The sequence below is a fragment of the Micropterus salmoides genome, unplaced genomic scaffold (genome assembly GCF_014851395.1).
Source record: "Micropterus salmoides isolate LMB-PRFRI ecotype aquatic unplaced genomic scaffold, ASM1485139v1 Ms_hic_scaffold_9, whole genome shotgun sequence".
NCBI lineage: Eukaryota > Metazoa > Chordata > Actinopteri > Centrarchiformes > Centrarchidae > Micropterus > Micropterus salmoides.
Window position 1 is genome coordinate 15,117,408 of NW_024044681.1, and position 22,698 is coordinate 15,140,105.

Here is a 22,698-nt window from a genome sequence, read left to right on the forward strand (position 1 = left end):
ATGTGCCAGTGAGCCAGTTGTGGAAAGTAATTCACTAAATTTACTTGAGGTTTTTGAGTTACTTATACTTTACCCAAGTATTAATTATTTTATTTTATTTTTTGTAATTTTCTGCTTTTCCTTAATTAAATTTCAGAAACAAATATTGAACCATTTGCACCAAATTTATGTGATACCTACATTTACTGGTTACTTTTTAGATAAAGTGTTTACTTGTAAAAAAAGAAAAAAAGAAAAGAAAAGAAAAAAAAGGTGTTTATAAAACATGATGCTAGTGTTTGCTGAAAATCTTTTACATAAAGAAATAGTAACTTCACCTCCACCATACACTGCATGATACAGATGCTTATACATTAGTGCGTCAGTAACAATGTTGAAATAACATAATATATGACATAGAGTGGTCATTCTGCTGCATAACAGGTATTTTTATTTTAGATATTAGTACATTTTGGTGGCACTACTCATCCGCTATTACATAAGGAAGATTTTGAATGCAGGACTGTCACGTATAACGAGTATTTTTACATTGTAATAGAGATTTGAATACTTCTTCCACCACTGCAGTGAGCCAGCCTGCTCAATGCCAGGACCCTAAACCATGTACCATTTCCATTTATACAATGACCAATACCACAACATTTTTTTACTGAATATGGATGACAGTGCCTGTGCCATGTCCCATGGTAGAACAGAAAATACCACCACAGTAGCATGACTTTTCCAAGCACGTGTGCTGTTTATATTTGATAAGACCGTGGCCTTAGCATAGCTGTGTCAAAAAGCACAAAATGGAAAAAACACACAATTTGTGATTCTCCTCAAGTTTAATTCCCTTCATCACCTTTGGCCTTTGGAGTCCATTTGGTTTTGAGTATTCCAGTCGAGTTAATTAGTTTCAAATGTTTTCATCTTTTTCTCCTCCTTCTTCTCAGGGGGCATTTTGTCTTTAACAAAATATGTCAGTGTAACTTACTGGTGATATCAATCACTCTCCCACCAACACACTTACCACAACAACGACACACACACACACATAAACACATGCACAGCATCAGCCAACATTACTCTATTTTTCCATGACATCGGTTGCATTTGATTTTCCTAACCACACATTTCAGGAAATATGTGAAAACAGAGATGACAAGATTCATCTATAGAGCTTGGTGGTGTTACAGTAGAGTGGGTACACTAAGGGATACAACTGAGTGAGAAGATGGATGCACTGTATCGTGGCCCCAGTATCCATGTCAACTGCAATTAGGCCAATAGATGGGTTTATATCCTAATTTTTTGAACAATGGGTCAGGACCTGAGATAGCTGGCAGGCCCTGCTGCTCCAGCATCCCTACATGTGAAGAGCACTAGTTTTAATTAGTCTGTGTCCCAGGGTGACAGACTACATTTATCACTTTGGTCCCAAGCCTAAATTTTTTAAGCACCCCTCCTCTATTGGTTAGCTAAAGTCGATGCAATGTCAAGCGTGGCCTGATTGTCAAAGTCCTGCTCCAAACTACACTGCATTTTCCAACAAGTTTCAGAGATGCTTTTCCCGCTTTGGTAAAATATGAAATCAGATCTTTTATTTATATATTTTACAAGTACTATTTATTTTATGAGACTTAGTCCTTGGGTGGCTAATGAGCTAGATTTCCTGCTTTACTTTCTACATGCCAAAGGTTTATGTTCCTACTGAGCAATTTAACAATGCTTAGCCATCTGAAACAGCAGAAATGGTTTAGACAGCTTGTGTGTAAAATTAAGATACACAGATTTGAGTGTTTTCACCTTTATTTAACAAGACGTACAGATTAAAATTCTGCATAGATCAACACAGAACCAACATTCACAGAAGGAGGAAGAGTAAGGAAAAACTTATTAAAAACACACTGTGTCTTTTAACTTCGACAATCATACGTTCTTGTACATATGGTCCTCTTGTGAGTGTATTTGCAGTTTCGAGATAAGGTTGGGGCCCTGCTCAGCTCATTTAAATTCAGCGTGATCAAGAAGAAGCTTGTTTTAAAATATGGAAAATATTTGTATTCATCTACCATGGGTGTGGGTGCAAACAGGAAATAACATAAACAGGAAGAACAGAAAGTACCGAACAGGAAGTATGGCGTATAATGTGTTTATTTATAATTTGTTATAGTAACAACACGGCTATTTTTGGAAAAGTTTAAAGGTGTATTTCTTAACTTTTGTGGGGGCTGCAAATTGACCCCACAGACATCTAAGCCAACAAGTCCTTTACAAATTAAAGAATAAAATACAATGTTTTTACAACACATACAGGCATTTTCTGCATTCCCAAACCATTACAAATTGTGGTTAGGTATTTAAAATGTTTCATGGTTAGGCAGCATCACTATGGATTTATTTGTGCTTCTCTGTGCTGCAGATAAGCAAATGTACACAGGTACCGTTCAGGCACGTTCGTGTGCATCTTTATTTTATACTTTGTGTGCGCCATCAAGGAAACAATGTCACTTTAGCAAACCACAATGTAGGCCCAGAGAAAACGTAGAAATCAGTTTCAACCCAATATAACCAAACCACTACACCTTTGAGACAAACATGAAAGAATTTTAATTTAAGAATGTAAATGGACTGGACAGGCAACGATATTAAGTACCTTCAAGACTAATTCCTTTTCCTATTTATTTTCCTGCTAAAAGATTACTTGTGGCAGTAGCCTACTATGCTGAAATAGCCCCATATAGACAATAGTATAACTCGCATATAGTGTTTTACCTTTTAACCTTTTAAATGTGCGCAGAGGAAAAATCTGCAAATAAGACTGACTTTTAATTTGTACCCACTGCTAGAAAACTGAGTAAATGGGAGTTAATGCATGAAACTGTGTAAACATGTAATTGCCTCCTCATAGTTAACTGTCCAGTCTGAGTCAGCTTTCATAGGCGAAAAAAAACAGATTTATAATGATATCTAAAAACCTCCTTTCATGCCCGTCCCATTCTTCTTGCAGTAACCTTGATATGCACAGACACTTTACAGAGTGAGTTAATCCTTTCTCATTGGCACTCCCCCAGGACTCCAGCTGAAAGGGCTACCTGTTGTCTCTGAGTTTCCCAATTATAGTTTTCTCCTGAGTAAGCATACATTTGGTGACTCATCAAGAACGGCTGTCTGCCAGAGCTGGCTGGGAATGCAGTGTATTATTTCAGCATCAGTGTATATTTCAGGCAGAGTGAGAGAGGGAGAGCAAGGTCATAAACTTAATGGGTTTGTTCACTCAATAAAGCAGCGACTTGTATGACTTGGAAGCATCCCAAAATATAACACACACAGGAGTGCCACTAGTGGTTTTTCTGGGGCAATTTGAATGGAGGTGATTTTTTTATTTTTTTATGTGCGCTTACTTGTGAGCTTTCTTGTCTTTCTAGGGCTGACTCCAGAGGGAGGAGAGAAATGTCTGAGGAGAGAACTTTTTAGGGGGCACACTTACCTTACAGAGACTGGTTTAGAGCTGGCATTTAGTGTTTAGATTAGGGGATCCAAGTTAAGACATTAATGTGTGTTCATTTGTGTACATATATGCATATATTTGCACCTAATGTGTGTTTATGTCTAAGAGAAATATTGTGTTGTTAGGTACGCAGGGTTTGTGCAGAGGGAAGACTCAGGCAGCATCATGTTCCTGTGTTAACTGAGTTTCTTCATGTCTCTCTTCTCTGTGGTGTGTTGATTCAGAGAATCAGGAGAGTACGGCCTGTTGGGATGAAGTTTTGTAACCACTTATAGTAAACTGACACTGAGTGGAAATGGAATTACAATGTTCAGAGCTCCATGGAAAACAGAATGAAGCTGAAACATCTGTAAGACGTTTAAAAGGCAGAGATGGAAAATGTAAAAAAAAACACAGCATTTTACAACTTAGTTATTATAAAATAAGGCCCACAGAGAGAAACATGCATGATTATAGCCAGACTGATTCCTCATAAAATGCCTTTTGTCAAATACAAACATAATTTAAACCTGGAGCTCACTAGTGAAACAACTTCACAAGAGCAGCCTGGAGTTTGGTATCCGGAGGAAGTATCCAGTGTTTAGCTCCTGAAGGTGGGCTGTCCTTTCATCAGCTCTCATCATTTTTCTCAATCATCACTGAGCCTCACAGACATTCTCTCATCTCGTGCATGTTTGATAATTGTTCCAACAAAATTCTCAGATTTTATAAAAAGAAGCATCGTATTCAGGCCTTGCTTTTCTTTCTTTTAAAAAAATGTGTTAACATTATTCATTTTATACGTTTCCTATGCTGTGTTCCCTTTTACGTTGGACGTCGGAAGTCAGAGCTGGGAATGACGTCACACCCAAGTTTACTGTGTTCCAGTAAACCAACAGATTTAAGTCGAAAAAAAAAAAAGATGGACTCCTCTAGCCATTGCTAGCACTATCAGTTAATAACAACACAAACCCTGTATATAAGATAGAAGTTGGACAGTAGCTAATATATGTACGCTGATTTAATGAGACACAAATAAGACAGAATTGTGATTAACAGTATTACTACAGCTTCGGCGACTTAAGGGGGAGGTCTAGTTGATATTTCTGACTGGGAAATTCTGATTCTATACAGCCTTTTAAAAACAGATAACAATGAAAAACCATTTTCACTTTTTGACATTTTTATTTATGATCATCTTCTCAATCAAGTGCGTGTGGAAAATTCTCTTTGTTGTCATTTAAGTTGCCATTCTGCCAGTTGAACATATAAATAATTCTTAAATTGACTGTCTCCTCTTGATTATTTATTTCCCATGCAGATTCAAAAACTAACAGGTAATGGCACTTGGTAGTTTTTATTAATATTTAATTCTTTCTCTATACAAGATTGTCAGTTTTGTTTGAGTTCAGAGCCAATCACAGAGGGCAAGCCCTTTATTCTATTCTTCCTACTCCTGATATAATGATGGACTCAATACATTTACAGAGAAATACATTTACTCTACCGTGGAAACAGTAACTAGCGACAGAGCAGTGAGCTAGTATGTCTGTCTGACTTCATGTTGGCTTGCCTTCCTCTGGAATCCCTCTGCATATCAATGTCTTCATGTCAAAACAAGCCCCAAATCCCACACTCTGCTGTGTGTGTGTGTGTGTGTGTGTGTGTGTGTGTGTGTGTGTGTGAGAGAGTTAAAGGCAAAGGGAAATCTTGCAGGGGTTTGTGCGAGAGAATGAAAGTAAACTGTGAGTGTTTGTAAGTGGATTTGTGCATATCTGCGAGCCTGAATGACTGTCCATAAGCCTCTTTACATAGACTGGAGGTTAAAGGTCCAGTGTCCCTCTATGATCATATTCTCATATTCCTGGCAGGCTGGTCAAGTGCAGAGAGAGATATGTCGCTCCAGTGAGAAGAAGGCAGAAAAATTAAAGTAAGTCTGTGTGTGTGTGCGCCACAGACATTTCCCCACCACACTACCTGCTCTGTGAATTTTATATCTTCTGGCAAAGTTGGAAACACAAAAAGATCAAGCTGGAGGGGGAAACAGGAGTCCCCTGCAGTTTCCAGTTAGCCTGTGTTGCTCAGTGGCAGCATTAAAGGCAGTGAAGGGCTACTACTTTATTTTCAACAGACTACAACATTGAAATAGGCCTTTTTAGGTAGGTGATAGACACAGTAAGGAAAGCACGGGTGTTTTTAATAACATTAATGATGGCTGTATTTCATTTCTGTGAGCCAGTTCTTGGGTCCAGCAATTGTGCACGCTCGCTCACTATCTGTCTTACTGGGACACGAACTGAGGCTTCGATAAAAGTATTAATTCCACCCGTGTTTTTCCTGCTATGACAAGTCAAAATGTCTGCTGTGAAAAATGTCTACTATTCAGCCATGACACTACCATGTCAACATTACCTTTACTTTTTTGTCATTCAAGTTTTCATTCTTTTGTTCATTTTGACATTATACAAAAATATAATTATATTTTGCCCTGCGATGGACTGGGGACCTGTCCAGGGTGTACCCCGCCTTTCGCCCAATGTAAGCTGGGATTGGCTCCAGCCCCCCGCAACCCTGTACGCAGGATACACGGTTGACAATGGATGGATAGATGGAAGAAGTTTTTGCCTCTTCAGCACCACTTTGTAATTAATTCCAATGGTCTGTTATGTTTTATATATATTTTTATATTACTGTATCAATATGATTAAATAACATGTTGCACCTTTAACTATTTTAATCCAACTGAGTAAACCCAATAACCGGTAAGACCCTCTGCAGACGGTATTTCAGGTCAGTAGCTCTCGGTTCCACCGCTGCGTGGCGCTGTTTGGAGCACGCTAATCTGAAAACCAACTTCCGAGACCTGCTTCGCAGACACGAAGTTGACTTCCTTGACTCGGCCGGAGAAAAGCAAGATGTCTACTATGGACGTGGATGATTTTATTCAACAAAACAGAGCTCTGGCCGACCAGGTAGAAACGTATCGAGGTTATTGGGAGAGTGAGAAACACTGGCAGGGCAGGAGGGAGTTCATCCTGCGGAACATAAACGACTTCCAACTCGAGCAGCTGGACCACCTGCTCTCCCTCTCCATGGTCTGGGCCAACAACGTCTTCCTCGGCTGTCGGTACGTAAACACAACGTGTCTTCATGACCGTCGCAGGTTGGTATAAATGCTCCCTTATCGGACGAACAGGTCTTTGTGAGATACAAACCGCTCCACAGCCGGTAAAACTCCCTCAGTCCAGGATGTTTATTTACCAATACTGTTGCAGAGATTAGGCTCGACTTCAAACGGTAAATCTTAACGTTACATATTTGCCAAACGCATCAATTACTCCTCATACGTCATGCAACAGTTTGGCGTAGTGTTTGACATTACTTCTGATAAGTCACAATACTCGCCTTTGTGTGGTTTGTCCATGAATGTTTTCAGCTGCAGAATCTTCTTCGTCTCATTGTAAACTCAGAATGGGCTCAGTGCTGCCCCCCCTGTTCGTAAAATGGTAAACAAATTGACTGTACTTGTTTTCCCTCAAATCAAACAGCTGATGATGAGCTAATAACAGCCCCTTTTAGCATCCTTATATGATATGTGGCCAATTGCCTTTGGCCAGTCCTAAATCTAGATTTAAAGTTTTGTACGTAGCTTTATCAGTACTCTAAAAACACCAAAGTACAAATGTTTTTAGAAATAATAGTTTGGAATAGTTTGGCCAATTAAATGTCAGAAAGGGGAGTAAGCATTGTCCATCAAAATTCCTTAAGTGCAAGGTGTTGTCTTCAGGTTGCTTGCTTCATCTGACCAGCAGTCCAAAATCTTTTTTTTTATTTACTATTACTTAAGACAAAGGAAATCAGCCCATCCTCTCAATTGAGAAACTGGATGTTGGAAATGTTTGGAATGTGTGCTTGAGATATGACAGTCAGTCATCACAATAGTCTCAGATTAATTTCCTGTCAATGAATCAGTTAATCGTTTCAGCTCTAAAATGTTTTATTATCAAAATTCTAATCTATTCATTAATCTTTAAGCATTTAAAGCAATATTTGTATTCTGTTGTGTTTTTTCAGTACATGATGAACCACAGATTAATTATAGATACTGAATAATTGCAGCTCAATATATTGATAGAACATGTCTTTTTCACTAATGGCAGGTATGGCACAGAGCTCCTGGAGAAAGTGAAGGAAATGGCCGAAGGCATCGTGGTGGAGGATGCACCAGTTTTCAAGACAAGAGATGAGATTATTAAGAAGCAACAGGTACATCTGTGGACACAAACACACACACACAGATCTGTTGACAGAGAAGATTTCTTCATGTATTTCCTTTATTTTCCATCACAGGGTCGATGACCGGCTCAGTTGTTTCATCCCTTCTGGTTGTCGGATCAAGACTGATGGGACTCGGCTGTTGTGTACATACAGGCTGTGCTTGTAAAGAGTCAGACCACATTTCACATGGTTTTACAATCCTACACTGTTTATTATGGATGTGATGAAAGTGTAAACATCAAATCTTTATTTTAAATCAAAAACAGAAATACTGTGTCAACTCGCATTTTATTGTATGGCAACAGCGAAGATGCTTTTGTCTGTGTGGAAGCTTAACCGCTCATCTATTTTAACACCACTGTTTTAGTTTTTTACGAGTGTACTATGTTTTTAGTAGGTTTTTTTAATAAATACAGATGAAAGATGACACTGGATCTTGTCCATATGTCTCTGCCTAATAAAGGACTTGTATTTTCTATTCTTTGTTTACATCAGTCTTAAGGTTGAAGGCAAAGACAGATCATAGTAATTCTGTACTGTTGGGGGGGTTGTAAGTAAACAATTTAGGGCATAACATTTCTGCCATACAAATTTAAAGGAGCTGTAATAAAAATACTGTGTGGATGGGGCTAGGATATTGGCTTCAAAAGAGGTACATAATAAAGAGATTAAGGGTTTTAACAATAAGTCACATGTAGGTCTGACCAACTCTTGACAAGCTGAAGTCTTGCTTCTTAATTACTCATTTTCTTAGTCTCACCATTGTTACAACATCACTTCTAAACACAGCAAGAACAAACCAAAAGCAAAAAACTTTGTCAAAGTCTGAAAAATGTGTTTTATTATGTTTATACAGCATATTGTTATAAGTATACATTGTTTTGTTTAATTCACAAAATGTTAAGATATCCCTTCTGCTTTTTAGGTGACAAGTCACTAGCCACGATATGACTTTTAATGTCTCGGAAAAGAGGAGCTCTGTTTTATGATCATTTTCCATGGATTATTTAGCTGGAGTTATGCAGAGTTAAGTGATAAATTTATACTCAAGTGGTCTTTTAATTGGGTATCACAAAAACAGGCATATATACAACTTAAGCCTTTGGAAAAACAGTTGGTGTCACACTGTTGAAACAGCAGTTTGCTCCGTCAATCCTCTTAACCGCTCTCATTTAGAGCTAAACACTGGACAGCGCTTCTTTTATCCTCTGTTTATTTGTTAATTTGTGTGTCGTGGTTTCATTTTAAGAGAAGGATCAAAAGCGCTGACAATTCATGCTGACACGCGTCACAGGCAACAAAGCATTTGAAAGTGATTTACGTTCTGTGGCGGGAGAAATTAGGAGGGGAGAAAAAAAAAACATGGGCGCGAGCCCAAGATGAGCTGTCAGGAGGGGGAGCGGAGAACAGTTCAACTTTTAAAACACAGCTCTGCATTTATCTACTACTTTCACTTGCTACCGCTCAATTCCTGTTAGCCATTAATGAAAATGATATAGCACCACCATTCAAGAAAATGTGTTAGTACAAGCACTGTTGAATTCCTATGCTCTACATACATTGTGACAACACTTAAAGAAGGACACTGGGACAAAGGATAAGTGAGAAGACTGACTCACTTAAGGACAATTAATGCTGATTGAAATGAATTCATTTCCTTGCTTCAGCTGGGATTCTCACATCCTTTTCAACTTACCCTGTACTCTACTTTGAGACCCACAGTCCAAGTTTATCCTGTCTCATTCCTGGTGTTAATATTTACTTTCTCATATCACCCTCGCTCCAATATCATCCTCTACCTTGGAGCAGAAAAGATTAAAATAAAAAAGCTCAGAGCTGCCTAGCCAGGGAGCCCTGATTCATCAGTGTAAGGGAGACTTGGCGCTGTTGCAGCCTGTGACGTCTGTGAGCCCAAACCTACAGTGTCTCTTAAAATAAGAGAAACGCTGGCACAGATCAGGGATTATTCTGTCTCAGCTGCATCTGTGGCTGACTTGTGAAGAATAATGACAATACCGACTCAACTTTTAAAACAATGACGGTTACGGTCATGAACCTGCACTTTCCAAACAGCCAAGTTGTGTGCACGCCAGAAGACATTACAAAAAAAGAAAAGAAAAAGGAAAAATTCAAAAAGAAGGAAAACAAATCTGTAAAACTCAAACACTAACAGCATCAATCCAACCAAACAACAAAGATATATTACAAATTCTGTTAGCAATAACTTATTTCACATCATGCAATGAAAAAAGTAAAATTAAGGACAAGAAACACAAATAAGATTGATTTCCCCTCCCTCGTTTTCCTCCAATGTATTGGCAAGCAAGTTAATGTCCATTCTGGTTTGGTTGTTCTCAGGATCCTTTTTTATTCTTCTTTTTTTTTCAGGGTGGCACTTGAGTTCTTCTGATATATAGTTGCTGTTTTTTTCTTTTCTTGATGAGGTAAAAATGAAAGACTGGAGTACTGGGATGATGAAGAGAGAGTGATGGAAAGGAAGGGATGAAGAGCTAGGCAAGCTCAGACATCCACCCAGCTCTGCTCCACAATGGCCGTCACCCTCTTCTCGTACTCCCTCTTGTTTTCCTGATAGAGCTGTGCAGCCTGACTGTTAGCCGGGCTGTTGGGATTTGGCTCATCCAGCAACGACTGCAGAAAATGGGAGAAAAGTGATGAAAATATCCAGATGGGATCGTGACCCCAAGGTTAAGAACCACTGCTCTATACAATACAATGTATATACAGTAAAATGTAGGTCACATGGATTTATGCATATGCTATTGAGGAATATTATTTCATGTTTTTCCCTCCCTTGGGAACAGAAAACTTTCAAATAAGAGAAAATATATCCAAAATATTTCGATCAGGTCAATGATGACATGAACTGAAGCAAGTGCAAGTAAAACGTTACAAAATTAAACAAAAAATAAATAAAGACTGTGATGGACTCAGTGTTCTTAGTGTAAAGGCAGTCAAAGCAACCAACCTGGATGGAGGTGAGTATGGACGACACATCGTATGTGGGGCTCCAGCGGTTCTGAAGGATGTCTAAACATATACTGCCGTCTGCGTAAACTGTTAAACAGAGAGAGAACACATTCAAGCTTCAGAGCACGAAGGGCAACATCACAACAACACGTACGTCTCAGTGGCAGTATCACCAACATACATTTCTCTACATTTAGTAAAGACTGAATGTACAACAAATGCTTTTTAGGAGACAGTTAAGCTAGCAGTATACTCCAAATGATACACGAATATGCCGTGTTCTCACATTGCAGTTGACTACAGCACTGTGGGAAAAAACACTGCAAGTCCCCAGGAGCTTATGATCTGGTGGAATCAGCAAATACAACACACAAAATGAAACAATAAAACATGCAGCCCAAAGAACTTGTACTCTACTTCTTATAGTTATCGCCAGCCTCACTGATTTAACCTACTACAGTAATTTGACTTATGGACTCGGAAAGGAGATGAAAGGAAGGAAGCTGCCTGAATGAGGAGGAAAGGAGAACTTGCTGGGATAATGGAGGCACAAACTGTGCAAAATGGGCTTCATCTAAAATCCAAACATTTTGTACTTGATACCCAAATAAAAGTAAAACTAAACTATGGTTATGAATAAAGAGAGAGCAGACATGCATTTCTATTTTCAAAACACGGTCTGAATCAATGAATATGGTTGAGTGTCTGAGGGCAGCTGTACTGCTTACCATTTGGGTGAAACATTCTGGAGACAAACCGAACTGTGGGAGGCTTGTTTGGGTACTCCTCTGAAAACTCTATCAGCAGCTTAAATGTTCCTGCAGAGAGACGGAGGAAGAGTGGGGTGGGGGCGCACACAAGTCATTTTGTGAGGAGAATACATATGTGAAGGGCAAGGGGGGGGGGGTCAGAGAAAGCGAGAGAAACAATTACGTTACTAAAAATATATAGCCGGTACGACTAGAAAGAGAAGCTAATCCTTCACTGAGGCAGAGATGTCGACTCTGCAGGCTAAAAGGAGAATGAAGGAGGGAGATAACTAACAGGAAAAAACAATATGCCCTGACTCAGCACTTCTCCTGCCTGACCTCATAATTACAAGCATAGAAAGTGTATGAGAACAAAAAAAGTGTGTATGTGTGCATAAGTGTGTGTCTCTTGCACAATATGTATTACATACAGCAGAACTGAAAGTTTGCTAGCAACTGAACACATCTAATAAATGTAAATATATTTAAAAATGAAATATTACAACAGCTGGCACTGTCCATTTGCCTTTCCCCCATACATAGTTCAGCTAAATACCACCGAATCTAAATCTGTTTACTAGTGTTATGTTTTTGAAGAGTGAAAACCTTTTGTAGTAGCTCATTCAATTGTCAATGACACAAATCAGTGATCAGACTTGCATTTTAAATTTGAGATTAGGTGAAAATTGTACATGTATAACTGATCAACTTTGTGATGATGTAATCATGTTATTGTGATATACATTCCTGTTGTTCAAGTTAAATCTGAGCATATTGTAATTAAAAACCATACTAAGAGTACAAAGAGTTTGGTGTACTGGCGTGTTCACAATGACAGTAGCCCTGTGTAAAATAAATGCAGCCCTCTTCATTTGAATGGAGCCAGTCTGTTGATGCAGCAGGGGTGCCAACGCAGGGGCAGCAAAGTTGAACCAGGCTCAACTTTTGCCGCAACGCGACGTCATCCAGCAAGGCGCTATGATAGCCAATCACATACATGTCGGCCCACACTCCTGGAAGATTATTTTACTGTATCACTGACCCACTGCACTGTTAAAACAATTTGGGGGCTATGTACATACAAGGCAACGATCTTCTGTAAGGTAATTACGCACAAGTCACCTTGTTATTACAAAGGGGACAAAACTTCTAGGTCTTTAAAACCTTTTTCAGACATTCCGTAATCATTTTCTCTCTATTGGGGGGGCTTTATGGACAATCAAAATGGAGAACTTACCATCTTCAAACGGTGTTCCCACAGGCCTGCAGAAGGCAGAGAGAGACACAGCAATGCAATTATTTCCAAATTCCAAACATCCCCTGTGTTACAAATATGGCATAACTATTACCATCTATCCTTCAAGGACTTGCTCTACACAGACGCAAGACTCTTTATTTACTCAGCTCTTCATATCCACAGTGTCTCTGTACGGGGGGCAAATTACTGCCTACGTGTTTTACATTTCTGGCAGCTTCTCCTTTGACTTTGAATTAGGTGAGGAACTGTTAGATATTTCTATTTTAAACCCAAGTGTGTCACTCTGGGTTTCTTTGTTGCTCCTTTCTAGGATTATTTGTTATTTGATGTTTTAATATTTTGCGCTTTGACTTCCATACTACTAGTATGCTATGCTCATCTCTCTTTTTTTTTTTTTAACTGAAAAGAGTTTTAATAAAAAGCATGTTCTTCTGTAGTTCTCCTTTCAACTGCACTTCAAATTGTATACCAACAGACATATGAAAAAAGTCACTGTGATTTGGTCTTTATAAAAATTCTTTCCTTTCTTCCTTGACCCATCAACTCCAGCACCAACAATGTCTCCCAACCTATTTTAACAGCAAACACCTGCTGAGCCTCTACATGCACATTTTCCAGACTGTTGTGTGCCACAATCAGGGCTGTAATCACAAATATTTTATTGAAAAAGCAGGAGAACGAGAATGCAAAGCGGTGGGTGGGTTGGGGGAAATCTGTGCATCACAATCTCAGTAGCACAGTTAAGACAGCAGGGCGGAGTTGGATTTAGAACATGACTCACCCAAAAATAACAGCGTTCCAAAGCATGATGTTGTTCTCTGACGGTGCACCACTCACACCAGTGGGAGGATCTTCTTGAAGTCTAGTTAGGCAGAGAGAAAGAGACACGAGGAAAAACAGACAGAGAGACAGGCAGGGAGACGGACAGAGAGAAGGAGACGGGGTAAGAGAAAGACAGGAGGAGACATGGATGGAAAGACAAGAAAAAGGAAGCAGGAAGAAAGAGACAAAAGAAAAAAGGGAGACAAGGAAAAATGAGATTGAAACAAAAGAGAAGGGGGAGGCAAAAAAAAAAGCAAAGAGATAAAGGGACATTAAAAGATGAAAGATGGGGTTAAATGGGGATGGAAAAAGAATTAAAAATACACATGATAAAGAATTGGGAGGGAGAGAAAGAAAGATGGCAGAGAGCGTGAGGATTTTAATTAACACCTTGCCTGCAGGATAATTATCAGTCAAAACACGAACTGGTGTATCAACATGACTTCAGCAGACAGCCAGGCTTGCAGGATCAACTGCGCATACTGCCCATCCTGCTGTCACATGTCAGTTAACATAAGCTATACCATTAACACTCATGTGAAGCACTACTGCACCATGGCTGTAACAGCATCAGTCGATCTTCACCTGAAATAACTTCTGAATAATGTTGTTCAAGCTATCTGGATAAACTACAGACAAATACTGAAAGAAAGGGAGGCACCCGGATGTTTTTCTATCAATACACGACTGTTTTGTTGCCCTCCATCGCTGATCTATATGAACCACTGAAGACCGTGCTGAAACCCATTTCATGAAAGCTCTGGTCACTCACACACAGACACGGTTCTTTTTCCAGGAAAAACTGGTGCAGAGAAAGTACATTGCAGAACGGGGTGGTTAGCAGGAGCAGTAAAGGACAGTCAATTGTGTTAATTGATTGTTTACGTCACTTAGCAGGGAAAAAATGCTAACCTGTTGTTGGTTTCACTAATGTTACAATTTCATGCTTAAAAGCAGGGCTGCAACTTACGATAATTTCTTTCATGATTGATTAATCTACACTTTTCCCCCCAATTTAATCAGTTAATCATGTAGTCAATTACATTTAAGAAAAAGTGTCAGTCAGAAAGTCTTCAAATTACTTGTTTAGCATGACCAACAGTCCAAAGCCCTGCAAATGTTTGGCCTTTTTCCATGATAAAAACAGTATTGTTGATCAAAAGATTTTTAAAGTTAAAAGTTAAATATTCACTACAGTTTCAAATGATTATAAAAAGTTTACCTTTGGTTTTCTATTTTCAAAAAAGACGGAGAATTTACGTGACTTTGACATTTTACAAGCCCAAACTAAAATCACAGATCTATTAATCATTCATGAAAATAACCATTAGCTCCAGCTCCACATACAAAATTCCCCAGAGCTGTTTGAATGACAAGTGATCCCTCTGTGAAGTGCAATACAAAAAACCCACATCAACAACTTCATAACAACAAAGATGTCAACAAATCAAAACATGCAGATGTCGCAGGTCAACATTTCAAATTAAGTTTCTGACAACAGCCTCTGGTTTCAGTGCGGGCTATAAAACAGGTTTCTGGGAGTTTGGGCTTTACTTACAAGGGATGCAATTGCCCTGAAACTCAAGGTACAGTACTGTGTCACATTAAATGTCTTGCTTCAGATCACCAATGCATGTAGGCCAAGTCCAGAATCATCACAGACTACTTGCCTCATGCAAAAGCTGGTTTAATAAGAGCTTACACTTACATTTGTGTGTCTGTGAGTGTAGATGCATGTCCAAGTCCCTAGCTGCAGACGGACCCACTGCAATTAACCTCATTTACTGTAATCTGCTCCACTCAACTTCCCTACTAGGACTGATAGTTGCTTTATTTTACTTGGAAACTGCCACCAAGTAACAGTGCTCAAATAGCTTTAAGCATTTACTATCTTTTATCAAAGGTTTCTCCAGTTTCTCATTATCAACCCAAACCAGATTATTTTACAAACTGCTGTAAGCTATTAAAAAGATGAATCCTCCTAAATTTTGCAGAGGAGCAATAGCGCTGAAAAAAATCTAAAAGAAACAAAAAGTGTACAATGATGTTGTTGTTGGCTTCACAATGTCAACTGCTTCTAAAAATACATTTGGAGAAGAAACGAAAGTGAAACTTTACTGAATATAATCTGAAGAAATTCAGGTGGTTTCTGAACGTTCATTAAAAAAAAAAAAAAAAAAAAGCCAAATTGCTTATTTAAGCAGCACATTTCATATCCAAGGTACTGAGCCAATCACACCGAAGTGTTGCTTACCAAACACATATCTCAACAACAGGACCCATACTGTGCAAATTATTTTTGATTTACAGATCAAACAAGGGGAGGTTAGGCAATATCACAATAGCTGAGTTCAATCAGCCAGCCACGGACACACAGGCTGATCCAGGAATGTGCCATTGTGCTTTCCTTGCCTCGGTCTGTTACAGTTTACCACCTGGGGACTGGCACAGCAGAGTAGAGTTACAGTGACACCTTATCTGCCCTGCTTCATCGGCTTTTCTTAGAAGAATAGCTTACGATCTTATTTTTCCACTGACAGGCATGTGTGTGTGTGAATGACACACAAACACAATGTAGAATGCCATATGGAGCAAGGCAACAGACTGAGGATTGCAGGTATTACAAGCTGCCCCTTGCCAGGTGTGATTCTCCCAGGACGCACAAACATGTTCGTCTTCACAGCAACAAGTTTGATAATATAATCATTAAGACATGACGGGTTTTAGGATTGTTTAAATCCACTAATACTGATTTTTTAAGCATCAAGCAGATGTGCATGGCAGGATCAGGCCGTCCTATATATTGAGATGGAGCAACACCAGTGAGCCTCGCTGCTGCCAGGGGGAGGATTGAAACAGTGAAATTGTAATGTTGGCTGGCTCGTTAAAATTTGCTTTTTAGCAGCAATTTAAGCCCACAGCTTGAATATGCGCGGAGTAAACAGGATAAATCCTGTCACTTAGCTTCAAAAATGGCCATTTCAGGCAAGACAAAGGGCTTGTTGAATCGCACACAAGTATTTTGTCCAGCCCACCTCAGGTAACCTCAGCTACACCTAACGTTACTTCAACAAACTCACTAACCAGGACAAACTGAAAGACTAACGTTATTCCCTGGGTAGAAAACACTGCATGCAAGCAAAGTGCTGTCTTTGGATATCGTCAAATGGAATTGAAAATATCCAATCGTTTATTTTTCAATCCCACAGGTTTCATGTGCAGAGACAAACCATAAAATTAACGTGTACATCACAATATCTCCAGTCAAGCTTGATATACAGTATTATCTGCACCAGTAGCTAACGCTAAGCAAAGCTAACGTTAGCTACCGACATCGGTTAACGCTGCTGCTAACGACACAAACACAAGAGATGACTGCCAAAACGTTGCGGTAACGTTACCTTTTAAAATCTCGCATAAGCCGTCTCCTTGCCGGGGTCGACATATTCAAAATGGATTTAAAAAAAAAAAACTAAACCAGGACCATAAACCGAATACTAGCCGAAACCAAATCCGGTATTTCTTCCGCTTGTAGCCTTTTTCTTCTTCTCCCAAAACTGGCTAGCTTGCTATTTGTGGTGACGTCGGTTGCTTACAGTCACAGTGCTGGCCGCCCGAGGAGGTACAGCCCCTTTTATGTCGATGTAAAAAATGTTCATTTAAACGCTTCTCGGATGAAATCCAACAATTTTTCTATTGGTATGTGGTATAAGATACATCTTTGTATTCATCCCAGACATCATTTGGAAAAAAAAAACACTACAGGCTATTGATATGCTGCAAGTCAAGCTCACTAGCAGTCTGTCATCATCCCAGAGAGGCATTTAATGTCAAGCTTTGAACTTGTGTGACATGTTGTTATTATAATGTCTGAAAATATGTAACACCCATTGTATAACATCCTAACATAAAAACACTATAGTGTTCCAATATTCATATAGGAGTCTAATGTATTTCTGTGAGCCTTTTTCTTCTTAATCTCATGCAGATAGTATTACTGTAATATCCCTCTGCAATGAAAGTCCCTGCAGTGGTATGAGTGTATGGTAATCTGGTAATTGTTCGTGGATTATAGCAAATAGTATACCATCATAGGTTTTTTATTTGTTTGTTTTGGGGTTGGTCTTTTGATAGTTACTGTTTTATCAAATGCATGTAAACACGAGATAAACATATCAGATGAGACAGGACATCCCCACTTTTGTCTCTGATCCCCTTGTGGTAACCATCCATGCCTGGGGTATCACCAATATTTAGAATTTCTACATTTCTGTCTAGAGTGTCTGTGATAGTATTGAGTTTATAGGGACCTTATAATCATCCTATTTTTCATCTTGAACTGGTCTGATATAACCACAATATTCTCATAGGTAATTACAATGTGACTGTGGACCTCAGTGACTTACTGTGCACTGCATTTATCACACATATAAAGGGATATATATATATATATATATATATATATATATATAGTCATTGCACATAATTATTAACTATGTCATCATGGTAACAGTGTAAATCATTTTCTAACTTTAAGAACACACACAGTGCTATGCAGGCCAGTGTATGCTTCAGTGAAAGTCAGTCAAAGTTAAAACAAATTGCTCAACTCTTCTCCAGTACAACCTGCTTTTTTATTCACTTTGAGTGAGGTGTATAAAGCATGGTGTTAGTGGAAAAGAGCTGTGCAACATGTTTTAGTTTTAATACAGTGAACAGTTTCATTCATGCCATCAATAAAAGTCTGTTAAAGAAGATGGCAGGTTGCATCCACCTAATACAATCACCCACCTTGACTTCTGGACTGATGACAAATGAAAATAAAAATGAATGTGCACCAGTCTAATAATCTACTCAGCAGTAAGTAGCTTACCTTAAATCTACATAATCCATCTGTAGCTAATGTACTCTGCCTGCACAGTCCTGCCTGTAAGGTGATAAACATCAAGTCAGCAAAAATATGGACTGACTTTTAAATTAAGTACAGTAACTTGGTGATGTTATGCTGCAACCTTTGGAAAATGTGATTAGACTTTACATGAGACAAATACAACTAGACAGTAGGAGCCAAATCAAGAATGACAAGCTAAAAATATCAAAACAAGAACATACTGTGTATATAGAAGAAATTTAATAAATGAAAATAAAAATGGTCTCAACCTGCCGTCAGTCCAGATAAAGATTAAAGATGAGTATTTTCATTGATGCATTTACCTTTAGAATAATTGGTGCCTAAGGTTTTAGGATGAGCTCCTTAGAATCAAGGTGCTTTTTATGGATTGCTGTAGAGAAAACCTTTTCTCTCTTTCTATTTCAGCTATTGCACAGGGAGAGGATCCCCATAGAAGGGTTAGATGTGAAAATAAAAATGTACCACATTGCAGTATAGCTACAAAACAGGTATAAGTAAGTATAAATAAGTATAGTGACTGCAGCTTTTACTTTTTCTCAGCACAAAAATCTTACTACACCACACCACATACACATGACCTACAGTGAAATACAACAAGCGCTGATGTGTTTTATAATTGTGAGAAATTAGGAAATCATTAACATATACCAAACATAAAAGAGAAAGCTCCTCTTGAAGTGTTCTAAGAGTCAAATGTTTTTGTGCCTTCTTCTCCATCCATTCTCTCGATGTGTGATGTGTGTTTGTACAGCAGTGGTTTGTTGTTTTACAAAAATGCCAAACATTCGCCAATTCCACTCTCTCAGTTGTGAGAATGTGCTGCTTTTCTTTGCCTTATGTGACAATAAACTCCATATCTTTTATTTTTGGACAGCTGGTCAAACAAAAAAAAGCACTTTGACTCTGTTCTCTCAAACTATTTTCTGACATTTAATATCCCAAACCGATCAATCAAGAAATGAATCAATGAAAATAGTCATTAGTTATGGCATTTCCATTTAAATGAATATGATGTCTTTTAATATGCATGTAAAGTATCTAGTGAAGTTACTGCAGATTTGTGCTTCTAACCAGGGCCAGTTCAGGCAGTTTACATAACTACATTGTCTTTTTTTCTTAGACTTTTAAATGGCAGAAATTGTTGCAGAAATTGATCAAGACTAAGATTATGTGACACAGCTCAATACTGTGAGTCAAACACTCTGGTTAGAGCACCAGTCCCACCGCAGGGCTTCAGTGAAATCCCACTCAAAGCACCAGCAAATAGAACTGTCTGTTTAATCTATCTTAATCATTCTCTTGACCATTTCCAGACTGCAGCTATCAATAGACCCACCGCCCTGTTAGCATTTCACAATTGAGAATGTAGGTCACACATAGACAGGGCCTGGCAGGGTAAGTCTTTTCTGGCTCCCCCAAGAGCCAAGAATGAAAAGCATGATCTTTATGTAATGCAAAACAACTTTACATCATGTGTTGCTATCTAGGCTTATAGGGGAGGTGTATTTATGGGATTCCATCACCAGGATGAAACCTGATTTTATCATATGTGAAATAGTGAACAGGGAGGTCAATGAGGACTAACAAACTAATTGTAATGGATCAGATTTTAAATCAACTATGGAGCATTATAAAAGCATACGTTTCTTGAAGTAGTTATCATTTGTTTTGTAATTATCTCTGTGGCTGCTTTGTGGAGAAAAAGGTGACCCCATATGTGTTTGTCTGTCAGAGGCTGAACAAAGGCCAAAATATGCAAGGGGAGAGTATCACTGCTGAGCTCAGGTGCTTTTAATAGAAAGCGCAGAGAAATGGGGAAATAGCATACTTTATGTACAACTAAGTACATATGTATATTTTAAGGAGGGTTATTATAGCACATGCTTTAACAACAGGATTATGATACATTGTGTTTGTGTATAAGCGCATTGAAATATGTATAGATGTTAAAATTGGTCATATTATATTTCAGAATGAAATGTAATTTGTGCCCATTTCTATTATGATCTTCCCCAGTAACACCTAAAATGATCAATGGATTTGAAATTATTGTAGTTTTCATTTACATGGTAGGCCTGCTTTTTATCAATGCAGTAAATTGTTTCATTATGTCTTCCCTACAACTGAACAGGTGCTGTCTTCATTTGAAAAATATCAGTATTTCTTTCACCAGTCACAAGTATGTTGGTTGAACCTTATTGTGCCTTAATGTCTGTTTCCCTCCCTTTCTTTCCCCCATGTTTTGTGGACGGAGAAGTCACTCAGGCCTTTTTACCTCACTCATCACTCTTAGTATAATAATCCATTAGTCTCCACAGAAACCCGCTGGCGACAGGGAGATTCCACTCTGAGTGTTAGGGCGGGGCTGCATTAACGTGTACTGTGGCCATCAGGGCTAATTAGGAGCGAAGCTTTAAGATGGTACAGACTAATTGTCTCATTAGAGCTGCGATGTCTTTTTACATCTGCATGGGCGATAGTGGTAATTAAATTACACAGCTGACTGGGGGAGTGTTCGGGCAGTCGGTCAAGCCGACAGCCTGTTAGAGTGTCTCGGTCAAATTTTAGGATCTGTGAAGGGCAATGGTGCTTTCAGTTGGAGTGATGAGGTTTAAATTGATTAAAATGATGCTGTCACTGGATCTGACAAAATTAGACAACCTTTTCAGAGGATGGTATGAGAGTGAAAATTTTCAGGACTGGAGGACAGCGATAGGTGGGGGACAGGCTGTCACGGTTTGGAGGATTTGTGTACCCTATTTTGTTTTGAAGTTGTCCTTGTCTTGCTTTGCTTCCTGTGTCCTGATGTCTGTGTTTCCACCTGTGTCGAGCTGGCTGTGTTGAACATTCAGCAAATGTCCTTGTGTTTCCCAGGGTCATTTGGAATATCTACCATGTGGATTCATTGCTTATGCCATTCTGGAAACCTAGCCCCCAGGTTTCATTTGGCCTGCTAGCCTAGTCTTCAGTATGCTAGCCCGCAGCCTTCTGGCTTCCAGCTAGCTACCAGACTGCACACCAGCATTCTAGCAACTGTGGTGGGAATGAGAGTGTTTAAATAAACAGCTCAGGCAAACACTTGTCTTTCTGTGAGTTTTATTCAAGTCTTCTGCAGAAGGACTCACAGCAACACACATACGTGTGTACATGTATGCTCGAATGAGTGTGTAGAGCTCAGTGAGCCTGTTATTTATCCAGCTTTAGAGTCAATCATATCATCCCACAGAGACACGTTGTCCCTGAAGTCTGGATAACACAGAGATATTTTGAATGTTACGTTTACACAGATTCAGTGCCACATCACAGATGAGTATCCCTGAGTCCAGGGTTACATGCAATATGTTTGGAATTCCCATTACATTTACTCCCTTTTAGCATATTATGCTAACCAAACATAAGAATACAAACATTTCATGTAACCTTAGCAGTACTTGCAGAATAGGTGATTAAGTAAGGATATAAGAAATATAAGGAACAAAATGAGAATATAAGAAATATAAGGAAATATAAGGATAAAATAATTATTAAACAGATTAAACTTCACTTTCTTCCCCTCTGAAAGATAGGTTGTAGCCTCAACCTATCTGACCATTTTGTAGCCTCAACCTATCTTCATCCGAGAGCTCTTGCTGAGAGACTCAGCTGGCTAGTTATCCAGAAACTCAGAGACTTTGCTGGTCAGTCCTGAGATTGAACCTGGACCACTCTAGAGGCTGGCAACGAGGTTGGGGATCAGGAAAGGCAGATGACCAGTGACAGTGCTGCAGGACTGATTCAGCTGGCTAGAGGGAGAGGGGATGGCGAGAGGGAGAGAACAGGCAGGTGAGGCAGTGGAGCCAGGCAAACAGGAGACTGCTTCTTTTTTTCTTTTTTTTTAACCTAATGTCTGTATTATAGCAAATTTGTACACTGTATTTATCAACAGGATTTGAAGAGTTATATCTGTTTTACTGCTCTTTTATATTTGTATTGTTCACTTTAATCTTCTTATTGTTGTTTTTTTTTAGGTAGACAATTTTAAGATCTGTCCAGGGACAACGGATGAAAAATAGCCTTTTGGCTAATTCTAGTGGATTTGCAGCAATGTTAATTAATGTACACGGTCCCTGTCAAATAAACTAATAAATAAATAAAATAAATAAAGCAGGCTGGATGCTAGCAGGCTGAGGTGCAGACTAGAAATTATCAGGCTGGGCTGAAGGCTTGTGGCTAGCATGCT

The 22,698-nt window shown here is 38.9% G+C and overlaps 2 protein-coding genes across 2 annotated transcripts; one reads left to right on the forward strand and one right to left on the reverse strand.

Annotated features, from left to right (window-relative positions):
* The first annotated feature begins 6,343 nt into the window (after positions 1-6,343).
* Positions 6,344-8,179, forward strand: cdkn2aipnl (CDKN2A interacting protein N-terminal like). The gene is made up of 3 exons (XM_038708264.1): positions 6,344-6,599; positions 7,633-7,738; positions 7,823-8,179. The coding sequence occupies exons 1-3, from the start codon at positions 6,388-6,390 to the stop codon at positions 7,829-7,831; spliced, it is 327 nt and encodes a 108-aa protein (XP_038564192.1). The 5' UTR covers positions 6,344-6,387; the 3' UTR covers positions 7,832-8,179.
* A 389-nt stretch (positions 8,180-8,568) lies between these two features.
* On the reverse strand, positions 8,569-17,141 carry ube2b (ubiquitin-conjugating enzyme E2B (RAD6 homolog)). Its single transcript, XM_038708263.1, has 6 exons — positions 16,969-17,141; positions 13,527-13,607; positions 12,725-12,750; positions 11,467-11,556; positions 10,737-10,825; positions 8,569-10,399 (listed from the first exon to the last, which is right to left on the reverse strand). Exons 1-6 carry the CDS (start codon positions 17,010-17,012, stop codon positions 10,271-10,273), a joined length of 459 nt encoding a protein of 152 aa, XP_038564191.1. The 5' UTR covers positions 17,013-17,141; the 3' UTR covers positions 8,569-10,270.
* Between the last annotated feature and the right edge of the window lie 5,557 nt (positions 17,142-22,698).